Source organism: Eucyclogobius newberryi, unplaced genomic scaffold (genome assembly GCF_026437365.1).
Source record: "Eucyclogobius newberryi isolate DKJ021-1_F unplaced genomic scaffold, fEucNew1.0.hap1 SCAF_6, whole genome shotgun sequence".
Classification (NCBI taxonomy): Eukaryota; Metazoa; Chordata; class Actinopteri; order Gobiiformes; family Gobiidae; genus Eucyclogobius; species Eucyclogobius newberryi.
In genome coordinates this window covers 21,574,417-21,599,509 of record NW_027316278.1, presented here as the reverse complement: position 1 = coordinate 21,599,509, position 25,093 = coordinate 21,574,417, and the positions used below count along the sequence as shown (strand labels likewise).

Below are 25,093 nucleotides of genomic sequence, written 5' to 3'. Positions count from 1 at the left end.
AGAGCGAGAAGCCAATCAGAGCGCGCCTCACGCCCTCTTTGTTCACGCGGAGGAAGACAGATGAATGAGCGGAGGAAACAATAGACGCGCACATGCTTTTGTAACATCACAGCGGTCACTACGAAACCATCTATTTACTAAACCAGACAATAGGGATGTGATGTCTCAACTTAAACTGTTTTTGTTTATGATCCGTCTTTTTATGACTTTTTATGAGCTTTTGATATTCATTTAAGTATTCTTGAAAAGAGGTCAAAAGTCAAAGATAATGTGCACAGGAGTGGGTAATAAAGACAACACAACGTTCATGTTATAACATCATATTAAATCGTTTCGGAAACAAAGAATAAAACATTTGTCGCTACAATTAGTATACACGTTTCTTCTGTATTTAGTAAACATAATAAATATACATTTCTTATCTTACATATTTTAAAATGTCTGGATTATGTTGACTTGGTTAAAAGCAATGCTAGAGTAAAAAAAAAAAAAAAAAACACATGACAAAGCAACCTTAAATTAGGATCAAATGTAATTTAAATTATAACAATGTTTCCAGCATGTTTTAAGATTAAAAGTTATGATTATAGTTACAAAAAATAACTTGCACAGAAATATGTATAAAACAAGAAATGTAATAGTTAACACTTATACACATAAGTATATTCTTCACGTAACAGCCCCTTCAAAAAACTGAAAGGGAACGATGTCTTTGTGTGTCACACTTAATGGCCACCTCCTTAAGGGTCAATCTGTGGGTCAATCAATATTAGTCATGTGGTCAAGTGAAGCAAATAATGAAACACATTGGGTCTTAACGATATCAACTACGTAAGGCAGTTGATTTCAGCTGTGAAGATTATTATAGTTAACAAGGTGGCCACTGGTGTTAGGCACACGTTTAACGGCCAGGCTGGGTGGTGTGATGAGGGTCATTTCGGCGTGTAACTAAATGACAATAATATGGAAGATAATGACATTGACAGAACCATATACACCAAAAGTTTACTGAACAGAGCAAAAATACCATTCATGCATTTCTACTCAATGACTGATAATCAGGTCCAAAGCAAAGGACATTTTAGGAAGTCAAGATGTTTACATGTACAGCTGCAATACTACTCACTAATAACTCAGGTCAGTTAGTCAAGTCATAAGGCAGAAAACCGTACAAAAACAAAACATACTGCTACAGAATAACCTTGAAGTATTATGAAAACGGGATTCTAGATCTTGAAACATACACAACACTGTGCTCTCAGTAGACAAATATAAATGGAGATGAAATATGAGTAAAATCTGACAAAAAGTGACCACAATGTTGAGGTCAAACAGGCTGTAGCCACTGATGGCAAATAAAACCAAAAGGTCAAATACACGCCTTTTACCATAGATATATACTGCTTGTGTTATGACCAGAAGCAGTATAGGTCCAAATGCTGCAAAATTCAACATTTCTGCAACAACTTTCTCTCGCAGACACATGTTGGCACCGTTACATGTGCAAAAAGTGTGGGTAGTAAAAAGGCCCAGGCTGAATATCACCTTTCAAAATATAACTGAAAAAAGGAATGAAATAGAAGCATATTTTCTTATTTCAGATGAGTAACAAAAACAATCTGAAAATGTAGGTCTGACAAGTTGACCTTTATGCATTAGAGCAAGTAAACAGAGAAAGTAAAATGTTTGTGTAAAAGCCAAACCTCAAACACCAAGTTTAATGCTAGCTTTCTAGTCTTAAATAAATAAATATAACAGCGCATTCAAACAGTTTTCTGACTATGTGCTCATTGTGGTTTTGGTGCATTTCAATTGAGACTGCAGTTCTCCAATTTCTATTAATTTTGGTCACCTTTTAAACTTTGCATAAAACTTTGGCACACATAGCACTGAGTCAAATAGGACTATAAACAGCCCCATGCCATTTGGTGCAAGCTGTCTGTAACTGTGCTAACATATTACAGACTTAAAATCCCCACATTCACAGGATTCTAAAATTAAAAGGTGCACTGTGTAACTTTTCTGGTAGAGGACCTGACATTTAGTTCCCTCCAGTGAGACGTTATTGCTGTGCATGGCATGTGTATTTGTACAACTGTTGCACAGAATCGCCAACGCAAGTTCACTGACAAAGCAATAAACCTTTTCTTTTCTGATTTACGACAGTATGGCGCCATTGTTATACGCATCAATTTCCATGGAGACAAGCAGGCGATGCCACTAGGCTAAATTACAGGTCAGATCTGTGGAGAGGTGACACTGCTCACAGTAAGAAATGTTTTCAAGGTATTTTTGAGAGATGAAAACGGCTGTAATTGAATAAATGCATTCAATGGTTGTGGAACATTCCAAACAAAGCAATGATCAGGTGATGATCCCAACCAGAAAAGTTACATAGTGAATCTTTGAGGACCTTTTTGATGGCAGAAAGGGAGGACGGCCTTTTAAATTACTACTGTGGGGAAAAACAAGACTCTTACGTTATGCATTTTATGTACAACTAATAGTCATTTAAACAACTGTTTTGTTTATGCTTGAGTACTTAAAATTAGATTAGCCTTTATCGTCCCTGTAGGGAAATCTGTCCTCTGCATTTGATCCGTCCTTCAAACAGGGCCACTAGGGCAACTTGTCAGGAGCAGTGGTAGCTGCAGCGGCCGGGGACCCATCAGGTATTGAGCTCGGACCATCTTTGCTGGAGGATATTTACTTATTGTGCATGTTCTGGGTTGATGGGGGAAACCGGAGTGCCTGAAGGAAATCCACCCAGGCACGGGGAGAAACCTGACAGGTCTGGCCCAGGAGTCGAACTCACAACCTGCAAGAGTGCTAGCCACTATGCCACCATGCCACAACAATACACTCTAAAACAGTTGTTTTAGAAGAGTGCTTGAGAACATGGGTGGACTAGTTAGTGCCCAATACTGTCAACAGATAGTATCTCATATGTAAACAGGGTGATATATGACATTAATAACCTTAGATGAGTGGGCTCCCTGACAAATATGGAGTCGAACTGTGACATGACATTCATGTGTAGAACTCAGGAGGCAGATAGTGCAAAATAAAACCACAATCGCCGTGCGTGGCTAAGGGCATCTGCAAACCATGTCTATCGGTGTGAGGTCACGTTGTGCATTTAGCTCCAGATCTTATCTAATGTGCATATCTTTTGTGGTTGCATAATAGGTTGAAATCCAATTTTACCATCAACTGTGGTATCAAATTAGAATTAGCAGATACCTTTAAACTTTGAAATGGATGGGAATGATGTCATTAATGCACATCTGCACACGCAATTACCTATAACTTCCCAATAGAGACATCTTTTCTGCATGCTGTGAACTGAGAGCATGCTTCAAACGCCTAGAAGGAAGTGGGAATAGATTGACAAGCTAAAAAAAACACTCGGTGCATCACAATTGTCGTCCGATCAGTGAAAAGTCTATTGCTCGTTAAACTTCCAGCTATACTCCACTTTCAGCTGATCCTGCTCCTCCTTCTGGTGTTTTGACCCCATTCCCATGTTCTGAACAGCTCCTGCAGTCATTCAGCCTGCCCCACTGGTAACCTATGAATGTTGGGCTGATGGGCATGTATTTGAAGACCGAGTGTCTGCGAATAAAGTCCATTCCAAACGGAAGATCGTATGATCTCATTCCTTCCAGTTCCGCTGCACCTGCACCTGAGCCACGCTTCAACTTCCTTATTCCACGTTCCTCAAGAGAACCTAAGACAAAAAATATATATATATATGTTGAGGTAATAAGGACACATATCACACAATAATATTACGTTAAAGTGCAAGAACTCACCAGGAATTGTGTTATCTAAAATAAAAGCTACAGAGCCTCCAACAAACATGGCGGTGGTGAGAAGCACATTTAATACTTGGTCAATCTCAATAATACCTGTAATGGCAAAACAGCAATGCGTTTCATGTATCAGCCAGGATCTATTGTTGTCAATGTGGTGCATTTTTACTCACCAGTAACAAGTGGGTTCTGTTTGAGGAAGCTTGGTAACATGAGGCCAAAGAAGATGGAGAACCCCAGGACAAAGAGGTTTCTGGAGGAGTTCAGGTCCACAAACTGCAGATTTGACAGTCCCACTGCAGTGATCATTCCAAACAAGGTGCAGAAGAGTGCTCCGAGGACAGGGTCAGGAAGTGATGCAAACAAGGCACTGAATTTGCCCACAAGACCGAGCAACACCATCATCCCAGCTCCATACTGTATCACACGCCTGCTGCCCACCTGAAAGATCAACACAATAACAAGTTACTTCAGTCTAAGTATAAATGAAAATAGGTTATTTGTTATTATTTATGATATGCAAATTAATCGCGGGCAGAACGATTAGTACTTTTGCCACTGTGTAAGAACAATTGGGTTGCACTGCTTAAGGTACACTCCTATCCTCCCTAGGCTACTGTACCTGTTCTCAGTGTACTCTGACTTCCTACAACCATCCATACACATGCATGTTGGATAAATTATCCTCAATGTTTGAATATGAAAGGTGCTGGTCATTTGATCTAATGCTAGCCACTGTCCAGGGTGAACCCAAGCTAAGGCCAAACGTTACTGGATTTGGCTCCAGCACCTACCACCCTCAACAAGAATAAATGGAAGATTAATGAATGTGTTTATGCATTAAAATTAAATCTTGTAGTTGTATACTTTACAGTAAAAGTAGCATAACATAGTAAAATGTGTTTATAACAAAAAAAAAAACACCTTTGTAATGCCCAAGACCCCTATATTTGGACTGGATGATGTAGAGCCATTTCCTGTTCCGAAAAGCCCATCCAGCACACACGAAAGTCCTTCTATAAAGATGCCTCTGTGGAGTAACAAAGAAACAGATTATGGAATCATATTTCTGGCTTTTTCAGATAGCACCACAAACTACTGTTACCTGTTGATTGCATGTATAGGAGGTGGAGGGGCCAACGACAGGCGGGCGCAGGCGTAGTAATCTCCTATTGACTCTATGATGCTGGCAACCACAGCACTCATCATCCCGATCACACCTGCTGCTGTAACCGTTGGTACACCCCATTGAACTGCAGGCGAAACATGAGGAAAGCATAAGCAATAAGATGTTTTGAAACTTTTGGTACCACTTAATTCATACTAAATATCTCGTATCATCCAGGAGTGGTCCATGGAATCATTTTCACTCTTGTCATTCTCATGTCTGAAAGCACTGGTGTGGTGAGATAGATTTACACTGCTCTAAGGAGAGGAGAGCTATTCTACCCAGAAACCTGCCTTAGGACTTGTGAGTAATAACTACTAGTCGAGAGCCAGATTCAAACTCAGGCTGCGGCCCACTCCACACGGCAGGCATGTGTGCTATCAACTCAACCTCTCACCACGTGCGTGCTATTCACAGCGGATCTCGGACACATAACGGGCGCCATGGCGCTCGGAAGGAGAGCCCCAATATAATTTTTCCATTGACTTACAAGGATAAGGGATTTTGAACCATGGTGCAGCGGCGACGATCCCCTGTCGAGCATCAGTGCGAGCATAAAATCCATACTTGTCCTTCGTCGGAGGGAAGACGTCAGTTACCGTAAAGATGAAGCACATGAACCATGACACCAGGATAGCCATGATGATCTAAAAAATAAAATAAAAAAAAGCATTTATCAAAGCAAAGTTAGTCAACTGCCTTGAATCCTGTAATTATTTTATGTTAAAGTAGTAAACACATATTTTGTGAAACTTACATATACACATCAAATACAAGGTGCATCCACAATTATTTTCTCTGTCACCTGAAACAGTACCTGATACCATTTACGTCATCAAATTACTAGTTATTATTTCTATGTTCTGCATGCGCAGGTGTATTGCTTTGATGCATCAGAAGTATTTTGATGTTGTATTACCAAATACCAAACAACATGCATGAATTGTGTGAAATACAGTATAGCGGATGTTAATTTGATGTGAATGTTTAGTTACAACTAAAAGGTGAAGATATTTAGGTGGGGATGCGTAGAGCAGAATAATTGTTATGAGTTTATTGTTATATAATGCATGTGTGTGATGTTCTGCATACAACAGCATATAATAATAATAAACGGAGAAGAAAAGACATCTGAACATCCTATAATGGCTGAACGGTGCATTGGAGCCCTTGTAGAAGCAATGGTATGTGCCTCGACAAACTCTACAGGAAAGCAGTAGTTGTGATAGATGCGTACAGAAAACAAAATAAAAATAAAAAGTGTAAGTTGTAAAATCAATATTCAATCATAATTGGTAAAAACTTCAGTTATGGCTGTTATACCAAGATGTCAAACAAACGAGAAAATGGCACATTCGCTTCCATTTCCTCAAAAAGAAAGCATATTACACAATGACCCTATAATCTTAAGTAACACTGTAATGCATCATGCAGCCAGCAGGGGGCTACCAGAGATCACTGCGCCGGCTATAATAATGCAATGGCCTAAAGTCCTGCTACTGTAAGACTTAAGTTCACAGTGGAAAAATAAAAATCTACACTTTTCATACTCACAGGAAACATTTTGAAGACCTGTAGTCTATAAGTAGTCCAGCCTTTCTTGGGTTTGTAGATTGGCAGGGGGAACTGGACATTTCTCGCATATTGCGAGAATAAAAGCACCAAAAAGATGGTCCTGCAGATGGGGGAATAAGATTAGTAGAGACAAAATAAATGAGTGGTTTACACAACCCTGATCTCTGCTGGCCCATCTGGGTGACAGAGACATTAGAGGAACCTGAGCAATCACTTACTCTAACCGGCCGAGAATAAGCAAATAACTGACAATCACAAGCACATCCGCGGAGGACAGGGACGGAAATGGCATTAGAGTCACAGTGATGCAGCAGGCATTGATGTCTCAATTAACTTAATCTGAGCCAATACAAACTTTCTATGAACGCAAACCTCTTGGGAGCTTCTCCAAAAGGTTCAACATAAATATTTGATTAAAAAAAAAAAAAAAAAAAAATACATTGCACAGATTTGTATTTTTATGTTATCAAATCAGAGAACACAGCTATATATACTTACAGCATAGCAATGCCCCAGTGTTTCCCAGCTCTCTCTCCAGCAGCTTGGAAACCAGACAGGCCAATGAGTGCAACTGTGGGTGTGATGGTGAGAGGCCCAATGTATTTGAGTAAGAGTCCAGGAAGACCCAGCGCTCCAATACACACTTCCACCATAGAGGACACAATGATGGCTCCCTGGATCTGTTGAAAAATAAATGTGTGTGAAAAGGATTATTGTAAAGTTAGAAAAAAAGAGTTTACTTGAGGTTCATCACTCACAGAATAACATATTGAATATTTTTAAGTGTAACCTCCGGCCTTTACCTCTCGTATCCTGGGATGCCAGATGTGCTCTGTGTGGAACAACTCTGTGGTATTCATTGAGGAGATATCTGAGAAATCACAGTAACAACAATTAGTAATAATCTCATTACTTTGTATGCATAGTATCTAAAAGAGCAGTGTTTTACCGGTTTGGTTACACTTCCATTTGTCCAGGGACAGAATGGCTCGGGCTGGAGCCAGGAAGGCAAATGCACTGGCCTGGAACAAAGGAAGCCTGGGAAACAAAAGTTGTGTGTGGTTTGTTTAGTACCTGAGTGCAAAAAATACAAATAAAAATAGAAGCCAAAAAAATAAATATTGAATATTGTATAGATTTGCTTGGTTTTTCAAAACGTGCATCCGAAAATGTATTTCGTTTTGACGTCACACGAGTCACTAGCTGCGTAGTGCTTATGCTCACAACACAAGTGTTTGTTGCCGTGGCCCAAAAACTAATGCGTTACTGATTTGAAAGGGTTAGGGTTAGGGTTAGGGTTAGAGTAACTTGAAAAAAAGCCTTACGTTCCTCGCTACTCTAAAAAGCAATTTGAGTACACTAACGCGTTACCCCCAACTCTGCTAATAAATATGCATAACTTTTTATTACAAGTTTTGTTTTTGCCAAAAATAAATTCAAGAAACCAAAGAAATACAAGGAAATATTCCTTTGTGATAAAAAGCCTTGATGACATCTAAGGGTGGCATGTGCTTGAACAAAAGCATCAGTCTTAGGACACTTCAGAGAGCCTCAAGAGAATGAACAAGGCAAGAGGAACTGAAAGTAGCCCTTGAGAGTGAAGAGGAAGAAAGGAGCTGTGGCTGCAGAATGCACAGGCTTGTTTGTTTCCACACCTGCACCCCAGGGTTGTCTGCAGCAGGGTGGTGATGCCCACACAGAAGAAGATGGTTCCAATAAGCTGGCTGGTAGCCCACTGGTCAAAACCCACACACATGGCCTCAACCAAAAGGAATGGGACAGCGATGGTTCCACTGAAGCATGTCAAGTAGTGCTGAAAAGAGACAAACACAGCACATCTATTGGCCCCAGCATGCACTGCACGTATAAACACCAGTAAAACAGACTTACCTGCATGCCCAGGAACACACACAAGTACCAGGGTGGAGTATCTTCAATTGTGTAGATCATATCCATCTTCCTCACATCAATACTGTCTGCGCTGTCCAGGGACATTGAGCTCTAATCACAAAACATTCCTTGCGTTATTTCTCTGTACAGATCTGAGTCCTCTTTTCCTTTTTTCAGGCTTTATTTGACAGAGCAGTGAAGCGTTAAATGGGGATGAGAGAGGGAAGGACATACAGAAAACTGTCAGAGCCAGAATCAAACTCATGACACCACCAAGCAGCACTTTGAATACATTTTCAATGTTTGAACTGGAAGTCATGAAAGAATGTGGCAGACAATGGGATGATTGTTTTTTGCAGAGAAGGCCAGAGAGAGACAGAGGATATATTAGTGTAAGTTAAGTTCATTATGTACACACAGAGGGATAAGTCAGAGGGGACAAAACAGGGCCCTAGAGAATATTTCTCCAAAGAAAAAAAAAAGAAAGGACGGTTTAGTTTCACACAATTCTTTTTTCAACCTAATTTAGTTTAATCTCGTGAGATCACAAGTTTTTTTTTTTAGGCCTAAAATGACAAAAAGAGGAAGTGATTTTCTTTTGGGTCGGTAACAATACTGATTAAGCAAGAGTGTTGCAACTGTGTAAAATATGTTGTACAATTGCAACAATTGATTCCCCCAGATTCCTTCTTTTTGGTTACCTTTTCCACTCCATGGTCCGCTTTCGTGTAGATGGCCATAAGCTCTGTGTTTTCAGTGTCCTGATCGGCACCGGGCACAGGCACTCCATTCACTACCACCTGCACCAATGGAAACATTCAACAGGTTCTCCAGACATGTAATAATGTGACAATTCAACCGCTGAATGAGATCATTCCTGTTCTAAAAAGGTACTATTAAAGGCTTACTCACACCCACATGAAAACATGTGACAACACATTATGACCCGTCATTTCACATGTAAGGCCAAGCAAAGGTATTGGAACATCTCAGTCTTGTGTACACGCCTTATTCAGTGAATATTACGTAGCAACAAGAGAGGTGAACAAACGTTCATGGGCTAAACTTTTGTTCACTGGCTTAAGTTAAGAGTGACTGATCCAGATCCTCACTAAATTTTGTTGTAGTTTTCTTAACATGCACCAAGTGGCTGTCATTTTCCTGAGAAGTTGTTGATCTGAGCAGAGGAGGGTTTTGGCACTAAATGCTTGTATCAGTTGAGTGCAAGGAGACACAGAGTTCAGTATAAAGGAAATATGGACAGTTTTATAAAATACAATAGGCAACCAGTTCTATGATAATTGGAAAATACAATTTTATGAAGAAAATTGGAAACTACTAATTTGTCAAAAGTAGCTCAAAAGTAATGCAAGTAGTGCAACTCAGTTACATTTTTGGGACAGTAATATTGTAATACAAATGCATTACATTGTTAGCTCTGTTACAGGTAATATATAATATATCATAATTTAAGAGTAACTTTCCCAACACTGGTAGATTCTTTCGCCTTTTCTGTACTGTATGGCATCTTTAAATGGCACACGCTTTTAAATTACATCAGAATCAGAATTGTCGAACAAAATCCACAGACTAGGAACTTGCTTTGGTGCAACATACAACAATGAATAATTATAAAAGCAAGATATATCAAAATAAGACATGCATTAAGAAAAAAAGATTTACATTTAATAAATGAAATGTAAAAATGTATACATACTAAAATAGTTCTAACATTTGTGATACATAACAAAACGGTATGTTTATTAATGAATTTATTGCTGCTACAATGAGGTAGGTAAATATGAATTGCATGGAACCTGGTTTTAATACAAGCCCCAGTTAAATGTTTTATATAGGAGCGTCCCCCAGACCTCATGCCTAGGGCCCCCAATGGTGTCTAGAGACAGCTCTGAGTGAACTGACTTTTACCAGCGGAAAACTGTATTTGTTTTGCTGGAGAGGGGCACAAAAATAGCTTTTGTTACAAAGCCATCGACCTGCATGAGTCACTGGGCCTTTGCCAAGAGTTATCTAAGCAGCAGTGTGGTTTCATTGAAAAAGTACCTAAACTGAAATATAAATGTTGCTGTAAAAGGTAAATGTCAAAACGGTTACGCACTGGAATGGGGTAAAAGTCTGCTCCATGTTTGCTCTCATCTTCGTATTTGGTTGGCTCATTACTGCTGTCCATCTTGGGGGTGTTGTTCTTCCCTATTCCCATACTGGGGCTCTCCGGGTCCTGGTCCTCTCTTTGGGGCCCTCCTGGATCAGACTCTGGTGTTAAAACTTGTGTCAACTCGCTCAGCCTCTTTGCATCCTTCGGGACAGGTCGATCAGCTGTAGAAAAGCACAGATGTACAGAGAGATTACAGTCTGTTTTATTGGACATTTAGCCACCTTTTAACCTGGCCTTTTTATGACATTCATCAAACCTGATAACAGACGGACTTTAAACATTAAATCCTTATAAATGCTCTGTACAATATCTATATTAACACCAAACACAGACATGATTTGCTTCTGAAAAGTCATATTTTCCTTTATTCATGACTTTGACTATTTTTGGGCACCCCATTTTAAGAGCAGGCTCAAGACCCATCTTTTTGGCTTAGCTTTTGATTAATATTTTTTACTTGTATTTATTTATATTATTTTATCTATTTAGGCTCATTATTTTATATGCATCTACTTCTATTTTGAGAGTAAAATATCAATAAAATCTGTGGTTGGAAATATAGTTCATGGCTTATACTTCCAAATTTAGTTATTACTTATTTTAATTCTTTGATCGCTTTTAGGTTCTTCAGTGTTTCCTCTGTGGAGCCCTCTGTACCAGAGTGTTTGTCGGCTGTGGCTCATGGCCCCCCGGTGGAGGGGATCATCTCTCTGGGCCGTGTGTCTGTGTCCTGTGGCTGAAGGAGACTCTCTGCCCCCAGAGCAGACGACTCCTCTGATGGCTCGCCCTCAACTGGTTTATCTGTACTCAGCCTCATGTATTTTAGACTGTGTGCATGTACACACGCGTGTGTGCAGGTATTTGTGGGTGAGGCAGCTGTGGAGCTGAAAAGCGATTTATAAATACAGTTTGATTGATTTACCTTATCTTTGAAATATTGAGTTATAAAAGTAATAAAGTAATAAATTGATAAAAAAAAAAAAAAAAAAAATTGTATGTTTGGACGACAGTAATGTTATCAGAAAGAAATAATGCGAAAACATCAGATAAAAAAAGAAAAAAGCATTAACTATTGAAAAAAGGTTAGCCAAAGCTCCATGGATCAAGGTTATAGAGTATATATATCCATTTAGTGATGGCAAGTCTATTGAAGATGTACGGTATGTAGAGGAGCATTTCCTTTATTACTACCTGAGGATAGCGTGCAGTCTCCAAAAAGGTAATTTAAAAAAGGTAATGTAGTAAAGAACTCAACACAGAATAAGACAGATGAGTTGAACAAAGAGACAAGTAAACAAGTTGTTCAGGAAAAAGGTTGATTTGACCGTCATGTTTAGCACACAGTGAGAGCACAATATACTGTCAGTTTTAACAAATTATTACACTATAAATGACAGTGGTCAATTGAATAAAATGCAAAGTTTTTGGTGTCCCATAGCCCTGTTTTACGAACATCCTTCAGTGCAGTTGAAACTGTTCAAACTGAGTCCTGTGGTCCAGTACAGACAGGTGCTTGTCCAAACGATGGCTGAACAAAAACAGCTTTACAGTTGAATCATTCAGCAGTAGATGATTGTCTAAACTAAATGTCTACATACTTTCACATAATCTAAAAATGTAATTAATGATCAACCAATGCAGCGGTCGATCTAAAAACTCCAACCACTTGATTTTTGTTGCAAAATATACACAAAGTTTGTGCTTTCGTGTCTTTTTCTTGTATATCTTGTATATTTAAGATGTCGGGACAGGTGTTTATACCTAATGGACACATCCCACAACTCCTGTCAAGCAGCACGGCTGGGAGCATCTGTGTAAAAGGGGCAACAGAGAGGGAGTAGGAGAGGAAGAGGATAGAGGGATAAGGAGGGAGTGAGACAACAGTTAATTTGACAAACAGCAGCCAACAACCAGAGCCTTTAGTTTGACTCAGCTCTACAACTCATTACTTCACTGCCTGACTAGGGTGGACTGGGAAATGTATTACAAAACCTTCTCATAAGAAAGGCATTGTTATAATATGAGAGTGATGAACTATGGCAGGGGTGTCAAACTCATTTGGGGCGCGGGCCGAATTTCGATGCTCAGGCTGGGTCGCGGGCCGAACATAACGTAAAACATAAAACTATTAAAAATATAAGAAATAAATTGCTTTATATAGCCTACGCTGTTTTGAAGCAATTACTGGATCGATTAAAAAAAATTACAAAACGTTTGTTCTCATAAACTGAAATGTATTTAGAAAAAATGTGTAATTTCACCAATACTGTGCTTCAGTTTATGTGCATTACAACTTCAGAGTTGATCTACAGTTCTACACAGAGATAAACATTTCTAAATCTAGATCTAAAAAAACTTTTATATGTACTAACTAACATTTCCACGTCTGTGTAGTTATCTGTACACCTGAACTGACACACCACTAAACTTCTGCTCAAAAGTGCTTAAAGTGCACTTCTCCCTCGGCAGCTCACAGCAGTGCAGCAGAGCCCCGTGGGGGAGGGGCGGCCACCGGCGGCATTGTGGGACGCGTAGTTTTAGCGATAAAAACGGTTACGGGTGTAACTACGGTTCTATGAATCGATCTCTTTTTTTTATATAAATTTGAAATGTTCGGCGGGTCAGATTAAAATGTCTGGCGGGCCAGATTTGGCCCGCGAGCCAGAGTTTGACACCTATGAACTATGGATTACACGTTGCACAACAGTAAATGAACATGGTGAACACATAATGACTGACATGTTTCTTGTGGAAGTAGAAAATAAAATACAACAACAGGGCTGTATAATAGTGGAACAGGAGCCAGGAGAATTTTTGTTTTTAAAATTGGGATTTTGATATAGCGTTCACATTTTAAACATTTCCTTGTACATAAAAAGTAAAGAGAACATGAACCTATAATGCAAATCTAATGAAATTATCACATGCAATTCTGGACATGTTTATAGAGGTCTGAACTGAACTGTTTTGTTTTTTTTCTTTAATGTTATTTACCATATTCATTTATTTCACATAATATTGCACTTAATTTATAATATTGCATGATGCTTAGTTGCTTGCAGAGGACAACCGTTCTTAAAAAGTAGATTTAAACTCAAGCCAAAGCCGCTTTGAGCCGAGAAGTTCAGGATAAGACACACACGTGTTGCTCGGTACAGGTCAGGTTTCACAGAGAAAGGGAGACCATAACGTCATACAAGGTCATGTTTACATACAGGCCAACTTCCTGTCAGTGGAGCAGAGGTGAAGGCCGCAGAGAGAGGTATAGGGGCTGGGCAATATGATCAAACGAACCGAATTGCGCTCTGATCCCTGAGACTATCTGCTTTATTTACCATCTTCTGTTAACGGGTGTTCAGACCGGGGCGTCAAATTTGCGGCCGACGCAGAAGTTGGACGCCTGTTCATTTGAGGCGTCTGCTTTTAGTCAATATCATTATTTGCTCCAAGAGCTGCGTCTTGAGGATTTTGTTTAACGTTGTGGGGTTTGATTTGGGTCTTCTTCCGGGTAGTGCGTAGCACGTCACCGAAGCGTTATCTCTGATTGGCTGCTGCGCCGCGGTCAACTTTTCGCATCCAAAGCGTCCGACGCTCAAACGCCCCCCGACGCACCGCGTCTGACGCTCAAAAAGCAGGAATTGCGCCGCCAAAAACGCAGGACGCCCAAGACGCGCGTTTACATAGACTTTGAATGTAAAGTGGACGCTTTTGACTCTTTGGTGTGAACAGGGCTTTGGACTATGAGTGAGCGAGTGGGTAAGCATATGCAAATTTTGCAATTTTGAATGCCCAACCCTACAGGAGGGGATGGGGTGTCAAAGCCCCAGCAGCAGTGGATACACGATTGCATCTGAGGTGTGAGCAAAGTTACAGTTTATGAAAGGAAACTACAAAATACTAAAATACTACATTTGTTTTGGTTGTAATGGTTGTTTTTGGCAAAGAAGGATACAATGTGAGCGGTGTATAGTTGACTCTCTGTCCCATAATCCTTTGCTATTCATTCATTCATTCATTTTCTACCGCTTTTTCCATATTTTATTCATGGGGATAATGCCAAAATATATCACAATCAAATAATTCTTACAACTTGATTTTAAACACCATTAAAATCTTATATAATCAAAATTATGAAGTCATTGTTCATCAATAAAAGGGGCACAGAAAGGTTTGTTTTTAAATAATCTAACTAACAGTTTTAGCCTTTGGCAGGTGGACTGAAACAGAAGCAGGGTAGGCGAACCAAAATAGCTGAGAAAGAGAGATTGTCTGCCTTTAACCCATCTCTTCTCTACAGCCACAACACCCACACAGCGTGATAACAGGACACAATGAGCTCCGAGGGTTAGATAAGGGGAAAAACTAATTTACTGAGACAAACTTGGCCTTTACGTTTACTGTATTATCTCTCAGAGCTTGACCGGCCATGCTGCCACCCACTGCTATGGGCTTTTCTCAACAAACCCTTCTGCCGGCACAAATAACACTGAGGTATCATTGTAGCTGGAAGTCGCTGTGGGGGTCTCATCTATACAGTAACACTGCCTCCACATACAACAGGTTATCAAAGCAAAACATTTGCATGCGATCATCCTTTACTGTAAAATCCTTCTTACCGAAATGTTATCAACTATAGTAATTATGATCTCTTAACAATGAAATACCAGTGCCAGTGAGGTTCTCTTATGATCAAAACATGTGGGACAAGGGATTTTGCTTCTGTACAGTACTTACGGGCAGATGACAAACTGCTGAATCATCTGGAGTAAACTGAAAATATGTGCTTATGACCTGGTCTGGATTACAAAAGGTATAAATGTTTATTTAACCAGATTGTAAAAGAGAATCAAATGAAAAGCTTTTAAATGTTGAAAACATTTTTTTACTTTGAAAAACAGGATTTTTATAGGTATTTACAAATAAGGATTTATTATAACCAAGAAATTAAACAAAGCAACATTAATTAATCCATTCATTTTATTAATTTATACAGGGAAAACCCATTGAGAAAAGTTATTTTTCATGGGTACTCTGTTAAAACAACACAGATTAAATAACAAACACACAAAATGCACCTCCGGGCTCTAGGTGTCACTGGTTCAAGGCTCTGACTCACCTGTGCTTATTTATTTGTGGCGTCTGTGAGGAGGAACTTTTTGACAGTGTTACAGGAATACATGGAAATAAATGGCATTTGAAGCATGCTTTGGACTAATTCCTTTAAGTAAACATGTGTCTGAAACCACCAAACATTTGCAATCTGGTGGCTTTGTGACACAGGGTCACCTGGCCTCTACAGATGTCAAAAGACTCCTTTGATGAAATCAAGCTGGCTCCTTATTTGTCTACATCTGCAGTATAGCTAGATGCATGGACACAGCACCAGAAGCAAACAGCTGGAGCGGTAGTTGGGACGTCAGGAGACCTCGTTTGAGCCTCACATCATCCAATGGAGTTGAATTGAGCAGAAATGAGCATCAACATGAAGCCAGTACTTGGTAGGCTAATTTTCCAAAATCAATAACAAACTTGTATTTTTTGACAAAACATACGTTCAGTGCCCCGTTTGTTTTGACAGAATATTAAGAAAAACATGAAATTGTCAGTTGTTGCAGCTTGTTTAGAAGGTTAAGTAAATTTAGCTGCACTCATTGGTCGAAGAAGCAAATTACCGTTCTAAGAAGGAGAATGGAACAACTTTATCTTAAACTTAAAATGGCTAAAGTTAAACTTTCCTCTATTGAAGCCTGCTAAAAAGGTGCGATAGAACAGTTTCTAATAAGCCCAAGTTAAAACTCAGATACTGTGGTTCCATTGCTTTCCCCCCTCACGGACCACCTCCTCTCCTGCTATCTGTACTGAACATACAGGGGCCGGGGTTGGTGACATTCAACTCACTACATACGCAAACACTGCTCCAGTCCTCTGTTCCAACGTTCCATCTTCATGTCCAGAACTGGATGACTTCTCTTTGTCTAAGTGTGCCCTAAACCCCTCAAGTTATGGATTCCTCAGATGTGGCGCACAGGTATAGGGCCCAGTGATATCTGTAAGCTCAAGATCTTTTCCATCTCAAAAGACCCGAGGTATTCAAGAGGAAAATATGGACGACAAATGTGTATGATTTGTGGCTTTGAAATGCACTCTGCTTACAACCACTGTACTTATATTTTCTATTTGAAGATGTATATTGGTAGTTATGCCATCATCTCATTTTAATCTTAAGTGTTTTAAATGAAGCCCTTTATTCATTTTGGCCTCATGTAAATATTTGTAATTGTTTTTGCTTCTGCAGAGACAATAAAGGGGGCATGTGTAATGGCCAAAATGCGCCTCCGGGCTCTATAGGCCATAGGCTGTAGCCTGTATCGTTCAAGTTCGCTACACCTGTCACAAGACTAAAAAAATACTTCAAATATAAAATTATCATTGTACCATTAGCTCATGACCAAAAGTTCTCCACTCGGATCGCGCCAGTTTTTTTACGGCGATAGCGCAATATCCCTACGCCTGAATCATTCCGCCTCTGAATCAGCCAATCAGGTGAGAGTTACAACAACAACATAAAAGATGGCTGCTCCCGTGGACCGGCTTGTTGTCACTCGAGCCGATAGAAAACACTATGAAAATATGGATAACACGTGCATCACACACATTTCAGCGGTAGAAAAAGAACAAACACAGCCACTGACTGGTGACTTGTGCTCAGAAGTGGATAGAAATCGACGGAATAGACCGCGCGTTAGCGGCAGCTGTTTGTGTACACAATGATGACTTCGCCAAACAAAACTATCCTACGTCTTCTGTGGCTTCTTCGGACCGAAATCTTTCTAACATGCTATAGACGTTTCATTGACAAGAAACGAATTACTAGTGCTGAAAAGCAAAACAGTCGGTATGTGGGCAGCATGGCGAGGGTGAGAAGGTGAATCTACCACATCAACTCTGCCACCTTCTCCCAAACGACTGAGATCTACCACAGATGTAAAGACAAAATCATCTAAAAAGTCAAGCGATGTACTTCCTGCAGTTTGCATCATTTGCAGAAGGTTGATCGCTGTATCAAAGAGGCTCACAAGACAAAGAAAGATAAATTGGTCCAAGCTGAAACTTTAACTGCTGGTGAGTAGATTATATATTGATTCTTGCATGTGTGTTTTCTCTTGCTCGTGGTAAATAGGACTAATCACAGTGAAATAAGTTGGCCAAAATATACATAGAAAAGATAAGATAAGATAATCCTTTATTGTCCCACATGGGGACATTTCATTGATGCAACGCAGGAAGATCCAGAGGTAGATACAGAAGAAAAGAACAGACCACTATAGGAATATGTACCTAGTTTATGACATGTAGATGTAATGTACGTAAGACTGTATGATGATGTGAGTTGAATAAAAAGGCAATACAACTTTTGCGATTGTTTACTGATTGTGCTCACCCTTGATTGAAATTCTTTTACTTCTCCTTTACTAGGAAGTTTGGTCAAAGCAGCTGAATCAAGAGCAGAGGAATCCATCCTGATGTGTACCAGAGGTAAAGATTGTGTTGCCATTGAAGGCACCTCTATCACAAGAGGTGTTACAAAGAATACACAAGCTTTCTGACAAAGAAGACAAGTGATGAAAGGTAACATTTTGGTAATCAAATAAAATATATATATTTCCATATATTTAGATAAATTCATAATTTAATTGAAAATTATTGTAATGACTACACGATAATTTTAAAGACGTTTGAATCAAAGCAAATTTCTGTTTGTAGTGAGCTAGTATATTTCAATCACTGACCAATCACTGCATTTCCTTGCTTTATACAGGTGACCTAAAGTCTGGGAGTACGGCAGACATACAGCATTCTGTGACACTGTCATCCGGGCACGACTGATTGAAAATCAGGAAATCCTCAGAATGAAGAAGCTCTTGTCCCTGTTCCAGAAATTCATCAAAAAACACCCTGGTCATGGAAGTTACCGGTAATTAAATTATTCTTATTGTTTATGAAAGAAAACAATAGAAGATCAGATAAACATCACAGCTATGTTTATTCATGAAATTTCATTCAAGATCAGACCAATCCAGTTAGCTACAGGAGTCTACATATTTCCATTCATTTTGTTTATTTATACAGGGAAAACCCAGTGAGAAGTGGTTACCCTGTTAAAACACAACACAAAATAAACAACAAACATAGGATACTAAAACACAAATAAAATAATAATTCTAAAACTAAAACACAAATAAAATAGTAATCTATCAATACTTATGAATTTCTATTCCTTGTCTAATTTTTACAGATCCGATCTTCTGAAGAAGAGATTACAGCGAGACTTCCCACAGCTGAATTTTCACAAACCACCAAGAAGAAACCTGAGTGAAATGGTTTCCACGGAGACGACCGGACTTCTCCACCAGGATTTTTCAACTGAAACTGAGATGTCATGTAGTGATGGAGAAATGGTGCCAGAAAGTGGTAAAGATGCAGCACTGCGAGAGCTCGCAAGGACAGTTTACAGTGCAGGTGTATTACTGAAACAAGCGGTCAAGAGTGCCCCTAGTATGGATGAAACAAGCGGTCAAGAGTGCCCCTAGTATCACTGAAACAAGCGGTCAAAAGTGCCCCTAGTATGGATGAAACAAGCGGTCAAGAGTGCCCCTAGTATCACTGAAACAAGGGGTCAAAAGTGCCCCTAGTATGGATGATACAAGCGGTCAAGAGTGCCCCTAGTATGGATGTAAATCTGCCTCCTACATCAGAGGATCTTCTGAGGAGTTTCCTCTGCCAGAAAGATTGTGCCAGTTGAACTTTATAATTTACTAGCTTGGTGGGTAGGTGCTAGTGATAAATTGACATTGTCTAACATGGTAAATGTATCCGAGGAGGTTGATCTTTGTTTACTGTCAATTTGCCAAGATATATATTTGTCCTCAAAAGATAAAAATCAAACCAATTGTACTTACACATTTTGACATCAATCATACTTATATCATTCCTCTGTTTGTATGTATATCCTATTCTGCAGAAAGTTTGCCTTATACCAGATCGAAAGATACACATGTTAGCCTGTTTATCACGATGTAAATACTGCTTTTATGATTGTAATTATTCATATTGTTCATATTGTAAATACATTACATAAAATTATATCCGTTCTATAGAATAAAACTTTTACCAATAGCCTATGTTTTCTTTCTTCAAATGGGCAACTGGTGTTGAAAGGGTTAAAATACTACTTTTAGATTATGTTTTTATAGTGTAGTATGAATCAAGACTAGAGAATTTGTAATTGTTGAAGCATTCAGTTGAATACTAAATGTGGAGTAAGAGTTTTCAAGTGCGTAACGATAACATGCAAAATTGTTAAAACTGTTTTTTTAACTTACGTTTGCACATAAACTAAAGCACCCAGAGTCTCACCACTTTACATCCTTCAAAAAAGTAGTAATGTCTCTGAGAATCTGAATTTCTGAAGTAATCAATCAAAGAATGAAAAAAATAAGAAGGTATGAAGATGGGTGTACAGCCCAATTTGTCACATATTTGGGTAAACTGGCAACTTCGACACCTATTTTCTCAAATACTGGCAGAAATCATGCGGAGAACTTTTTCCCCCAGCTCAAGTACACCTTTGAGATTGGAAAACCACTTTTGAAAAGTAGTCTTGATGTGGTGGAGCGAAATTCATTTTCTAGCCACATTCTGAGTTACAGCCTATGGCCTACTAGGTGTCACTGGTTCAAGGCTCTGACTCACCTGTGCTTATTTAAAGGCGCAATGGACGATTTTTCGGCGATTTAAGAAGGCAGGCGGAAGTGCGCATAAGCACTCCCCCGTGCGGACTGATACAACACACAAGTGCGTTTGTTTATTAGCGCAACGGAGCGCATCGCATCTCTCGTCTCCCGTAGATTTCCGTCTCTTCTGAGTCAGCTCGAACTGTCTTTCTCCGTCCTAATTTTGTCCCGTACACTGAGGGAACTATATTATGATAGATCAATGCGCTTAGACACGCGGAACCGTGCTGCTCTCGGGGGACGAGCCCGGACGCGGCTGCAGGTGAGCAGTAGGTGCGTTTTATGATCGATACGTGGCAGGACTAATTGGCAGTCCACGCCACGAGGAAATAAGACTCAGATTTGGGCCAACAAAATCATCCAAATCAAATCACCGAAAAATCGTCCATTGCGCCTTTAATGAAAGCCTTTTTTCACCGTCTCTGTTGACACGATGAGTCTATAAGACAAATGTCCTGAGACATCAAACGCTGACAACTTGACCTGAGGTGTAACAAACTTGATAAATTAAAGTATTGTGATTTGTTCGGTTTGGCTCTGAGTTAATGGCCCTGCTCAGCCCTGGTTGCGTTTCCAATACAACTTGTGCTCAGTGGTGCGGTGTAAAACTGGGCGTGGAAACAGTGCAAAAGGATGTCTGCTCAACACATGACAACTGATAGACCCTAGATATAGTAACTATCAGCGTCACGGTGCAGCTGTAACATAGTATTATTTGTCTTATGCCAGCTATTTTTATTTGTATTATTTTATTGTATCTTTATTTTTATTTTCTTCCCTCCATTCCCTATTAAGATACGAGAGGACCTGTTTACAGGAGTTTTGTTAATAAGCGTTTTTGTTTTTTGTTCATAAGAGTCATAAGAGTTTTTTAAACTTCCTATAAGTTATCTGTCCTTTCCCCCTGTGTCTACTGCGTTGTAGCACCAAAATTTCCCCATGTGTGGACAATAAAGGCCATCTTATCTTATCTTATCTTATCTTACATGCGCTTAGACACACACCGGCATATCAACCACATATGCACAGCCAGGGAAGCGTGCTGCTATGCTGGAGACGAGCCAACGAGGCTGCAGCTGTGCAGTAGGTGCGTCCTATGATTGACATGTGATATAAACTACTCAGCTGTCCACGCCATAATTCCTTTAAGACTCTAAATTGGTAGTGTAGTGCACAGCTTGTTTACGGAGGACACAGCAGTGTTCTAATCCTGCTGCAGAAACATTACACGTCTGTGGACCTCATGTTTAGGCCCTGCTTGGAAATGCATTAAAGCAGGGCCGAGTCGGTACTAATGGAAACAGGACTTCACACAACAAAAAAGGGCCACAGATAATAGTGGCACCTGAGGCAACTTCATGAATAGGTTGAAGAGAGTTTTTGTTTTGGACTAAATAAATGTTACTATGGTAGAAGAGTTGAATTCACAAAAAAATGACTGACTTGCTATGGAAGTTGATAAATTATTTTCATTCCCAATCAATAGTTTTCCATCCTGATATTGATATTGGAAGTTTGTTACTTATCCTGAAATTTGGATCAACAAACAGCAATAAACAAATATTCTACAGCAGTTTTAATTGACAATGGCCCTGATGGATTTGGGGCATTTTTATGTTACATGACCGTCATATACATTATACTAAAAGCTTAGAAAACAAAGTCGCTCCATCCATCACAAATTAGAAGTCACCGACTAACTCATCTGCGACAAATACTGACCCAAATGCAGTCCAGTCCAAAGAATAAAAATAACGTTGCCAACTTCTGCCGAGTCAACAAGCGACGCACAAAACTCTGTAAATCCGAGGTAAATTAAGTTATACATTTTGTTCTGAATGTTCCGAAAATATTTGAGAGATGTCTTCCGCATTGGAGAGACACGTGACACAAAGTCTTCCTATTGGAGAGACACGTGACACAAAGTCTTCCTATTGGAGAGACACGTGACACAAAGTCTTCCTATTGGAGAGACACGTGACACAAAGTCTTCCTATTGGAGAGACACCTGACACAAAGTCTTCCTATTGGAGAGACACCTGACACAAAGTCTTCCTATTGGAGAGACACGTGACACAAAGTCTTCCTATTGGAGAGACACCTGACACAAAGTCTTCCTATTGGAGAGACACCTGACACAAAGTCTTCCTATTGGAGAGACACGTGACACAAAGTCTTCCTATTGGAGAGACACCTGACACAAAGTCTTCCTATTGGAGAGACACGAGACACAAAGTCTTCCTATTGGAGAAACACCTGACACAAAGTCTTCCTATTGGAGAGACACCTGACAAAGTCTTCCTATTGGAGAGACACCTGACACAAAGTCTTCCTATTGGAGAGACACCTGACAAAGTCTTCCTATTGGAGAGACACATGACACAAAGTCTTCCTATTGGAGAAACACCTGACACAAAGTCTTCCTATTGGAGAGACACAAAGTCTTCCTATTGGAGAGACACCTGACACAAAGTCTTCCTATTGGAGAGACACAAAGTCTTCCTATTGGAGAGACACCTGACACAAAGTCTTCCTATTGGAGAGACACCTGACACAAAGTCTTCCTATTGGAGAGACACCTGACACAAAGTCTTCCTATTGGAGAGACACCTGACACAAAGTCTTCCTATTGGAGAGACACCTGACACAAAGTCTTCCTATTGGAGAGACACCTGACACAAAGTCTTCCTATTGGAGAGACACCTGACACAAAGTCTTCCTATTGGAGAGACACCTGACACAAAGTCTTCCTATTGGAGAGACACGTGACACAAAGTCTTCCTATTGGAGAGACACCTGACACAAAGTCTTCCTATTGGAGAGACACGAGACACAAAGTCTTCCTATTGGAGAGACACCTGACACAAAGTCTTCCTATTGGAGAGACACCTGACACAAAGTCTTCCTATTGGAGAGACACATGACACAAATTAGCAGCGGTGGTTGGACCGGTTCATGCTTGGAGAGTTTTTTTGACGCCCCCTAATCGTCCGAATCCAGACCCTTCTGCATTTGAACAGAATGTAGGAGGGACTGGCTGGTCCGATAAGTCCGGATGCAGGGATGGGTGTGACAGTATGTAAGAGAGGGTGAGCATGGTAAAGCTTTGTACATCTGCACACAGGATGGCGGAAGAGAGACATGACACAGCACTACAATGTAATCTTAGTCACATGGTGCCTACGGCAAATAGGGCAGGAATCTATCACAGCTCAGAAAACCACTGCCCATGTCCAGATCCAGATCCATAATCATAAAACCACAGGAGATTAGCTAAAAAAAAAATTGTTTTCCTAGGACAATAGGGTATCTGAAGAGTCAGTGCTCACCTGTGAATGAGTCAGTGCAAATGATGAGGTAAGACACTTTACATTTGAGCACTAGAAGAAGAAAATCCACCTGTCTCAATTTGACAAGTGAGTGCTAGAAGTTTAGTAAAAACAAATGTGTCAATTAAGGCAACAAAGATCCCATTTTGTGGCATGAAGGCACAATTTACACTAATGTTGTACAAACCATTCTACAAAGGAACAAGGACAGAGCCGGGAGTCTTCGTCCTCGATGAGACGTTTATGTTTTAGAGATAATATTTAGTTACGGAGGAGGAGGCGGCACTCCAGGCCTACAATAAACAATGAGTGTTGAAAGCGTTACCTCACATGTTCCTTTCGTGCGAATAAGAAGCAAATATCTGTCAAATGGCGTCTTTGGTGGACACGGTTCATGGTTTGGGGTCAAGCATCACAGATCTGAGTGGATGTAACAACGTGCACGAGGAGGACATAGGCAGTATAGGCTGAACAGAGAGCACATGGACATGGACTTGATCGTGCTACACGGGTTATAATATATGATATGTGTGCGTCTGTGCGGGGGATGGAAAACCACACGTTACCCTCTCACCTGTCTGATGTAAGAGAAGATCAAGCCCTTCTTCCCCTCGGCTGGTGTCGTCCACTGCTTGTCCCTGTGGCGCTGTTAAACACGGGAAGGTCCAATTCCGCGTCGCAGCCTCGAAAGCCGACACAAACCAGCTTTAACCGCACGTTCTCCGTCCTTCACCTCCGAACATGTGCCGAGGCTTACAAACAGGCTTATAGCACAGCTATGGAGGATCCAGTCTTTCATAAAGCTAGAGGGGTTGTCTCTGGATGGGATTGACGTCCGACATCACGCATGCTCTCTTCGTACTCTGACGTAAAACCAGGCTGGCCCCACCCCCGAGTGCCGTGTCAACCAATCAGAGGCCGCGTAACCTCACGCTTATTTGATAAAACCACCTTACGCCATCATGGTTTTGTAAGACACAAGTTTATGCAAACATACGTTTTTTTTCATTCAAGTAATTATTATTTAATTGTCAGTATCTTTCCATGTTCTATGTAAGTATAAGGTCTGTCACAGTGCCACCTGTTGTCTGTTTCATGCACTGAAGTCCCACTTTCGCGTCAGATTGTTGCGCAATTACAGAGTAGGAATTTTATGTTTAGAAGCGCAATCCCTTTGTTATTCAAGACTTTTATGTCCAAAAAAAACATGACCCAGGAAACGGCTTCCTCCTGCATTCCTCACAAATCCACAACTTCTTTATTTCATAACATAAATCTATGATAGGTTATGAAAAGTAACATTCAGACCCAAAATTAAAAGGATTGTTTTGTTACATCCCAGCATT

At 40.0% G+C, this 25,093-nt stretch overlaps 1 protein-coding gene across 1 annotated transcript; it reads right to left on the bottom strand.

Moving 5' to 3' along the window:
* Positions 1-304: 304 nt before the first annotated feature.
* slc23a2 (solute carrier family 23 member 2) lies at positions 305-24,547 on the bottom strand. The gene is made up of 16 exons (XM_072433734.1): positions 24,322-24,547; positions 12,386-12,434; positions 10,568-10,785; positions 9,150-9,248; positions 8,449-8,559; positions 8,214-8,371; positions 7,508-7,596; positions 7,362-7,429; positions 7,057-7,238; positions 6,538-6,658; positions 5,474-5,630; positions 4,921-5,068; positions 4,740-4,845; positions 3,989-4,256; positions 3,816-3,911; positions 305-3,730 (listed from the first exon to the last, which is right to left on the bottom strand). Exons 2-16 carry the CDS (start codon positions 12,432-12,434, stop codon positions 3,468-3,470), a joined length of 2,133 nt encoding a protein of 710 aa, XP_072289835.1. The 5' UTR covers positions 24,322-24,547; the 3' UTR covers positions 305-3,467.
* Positions 24,548-25,093: the final 546 nt, after the last annotated feature.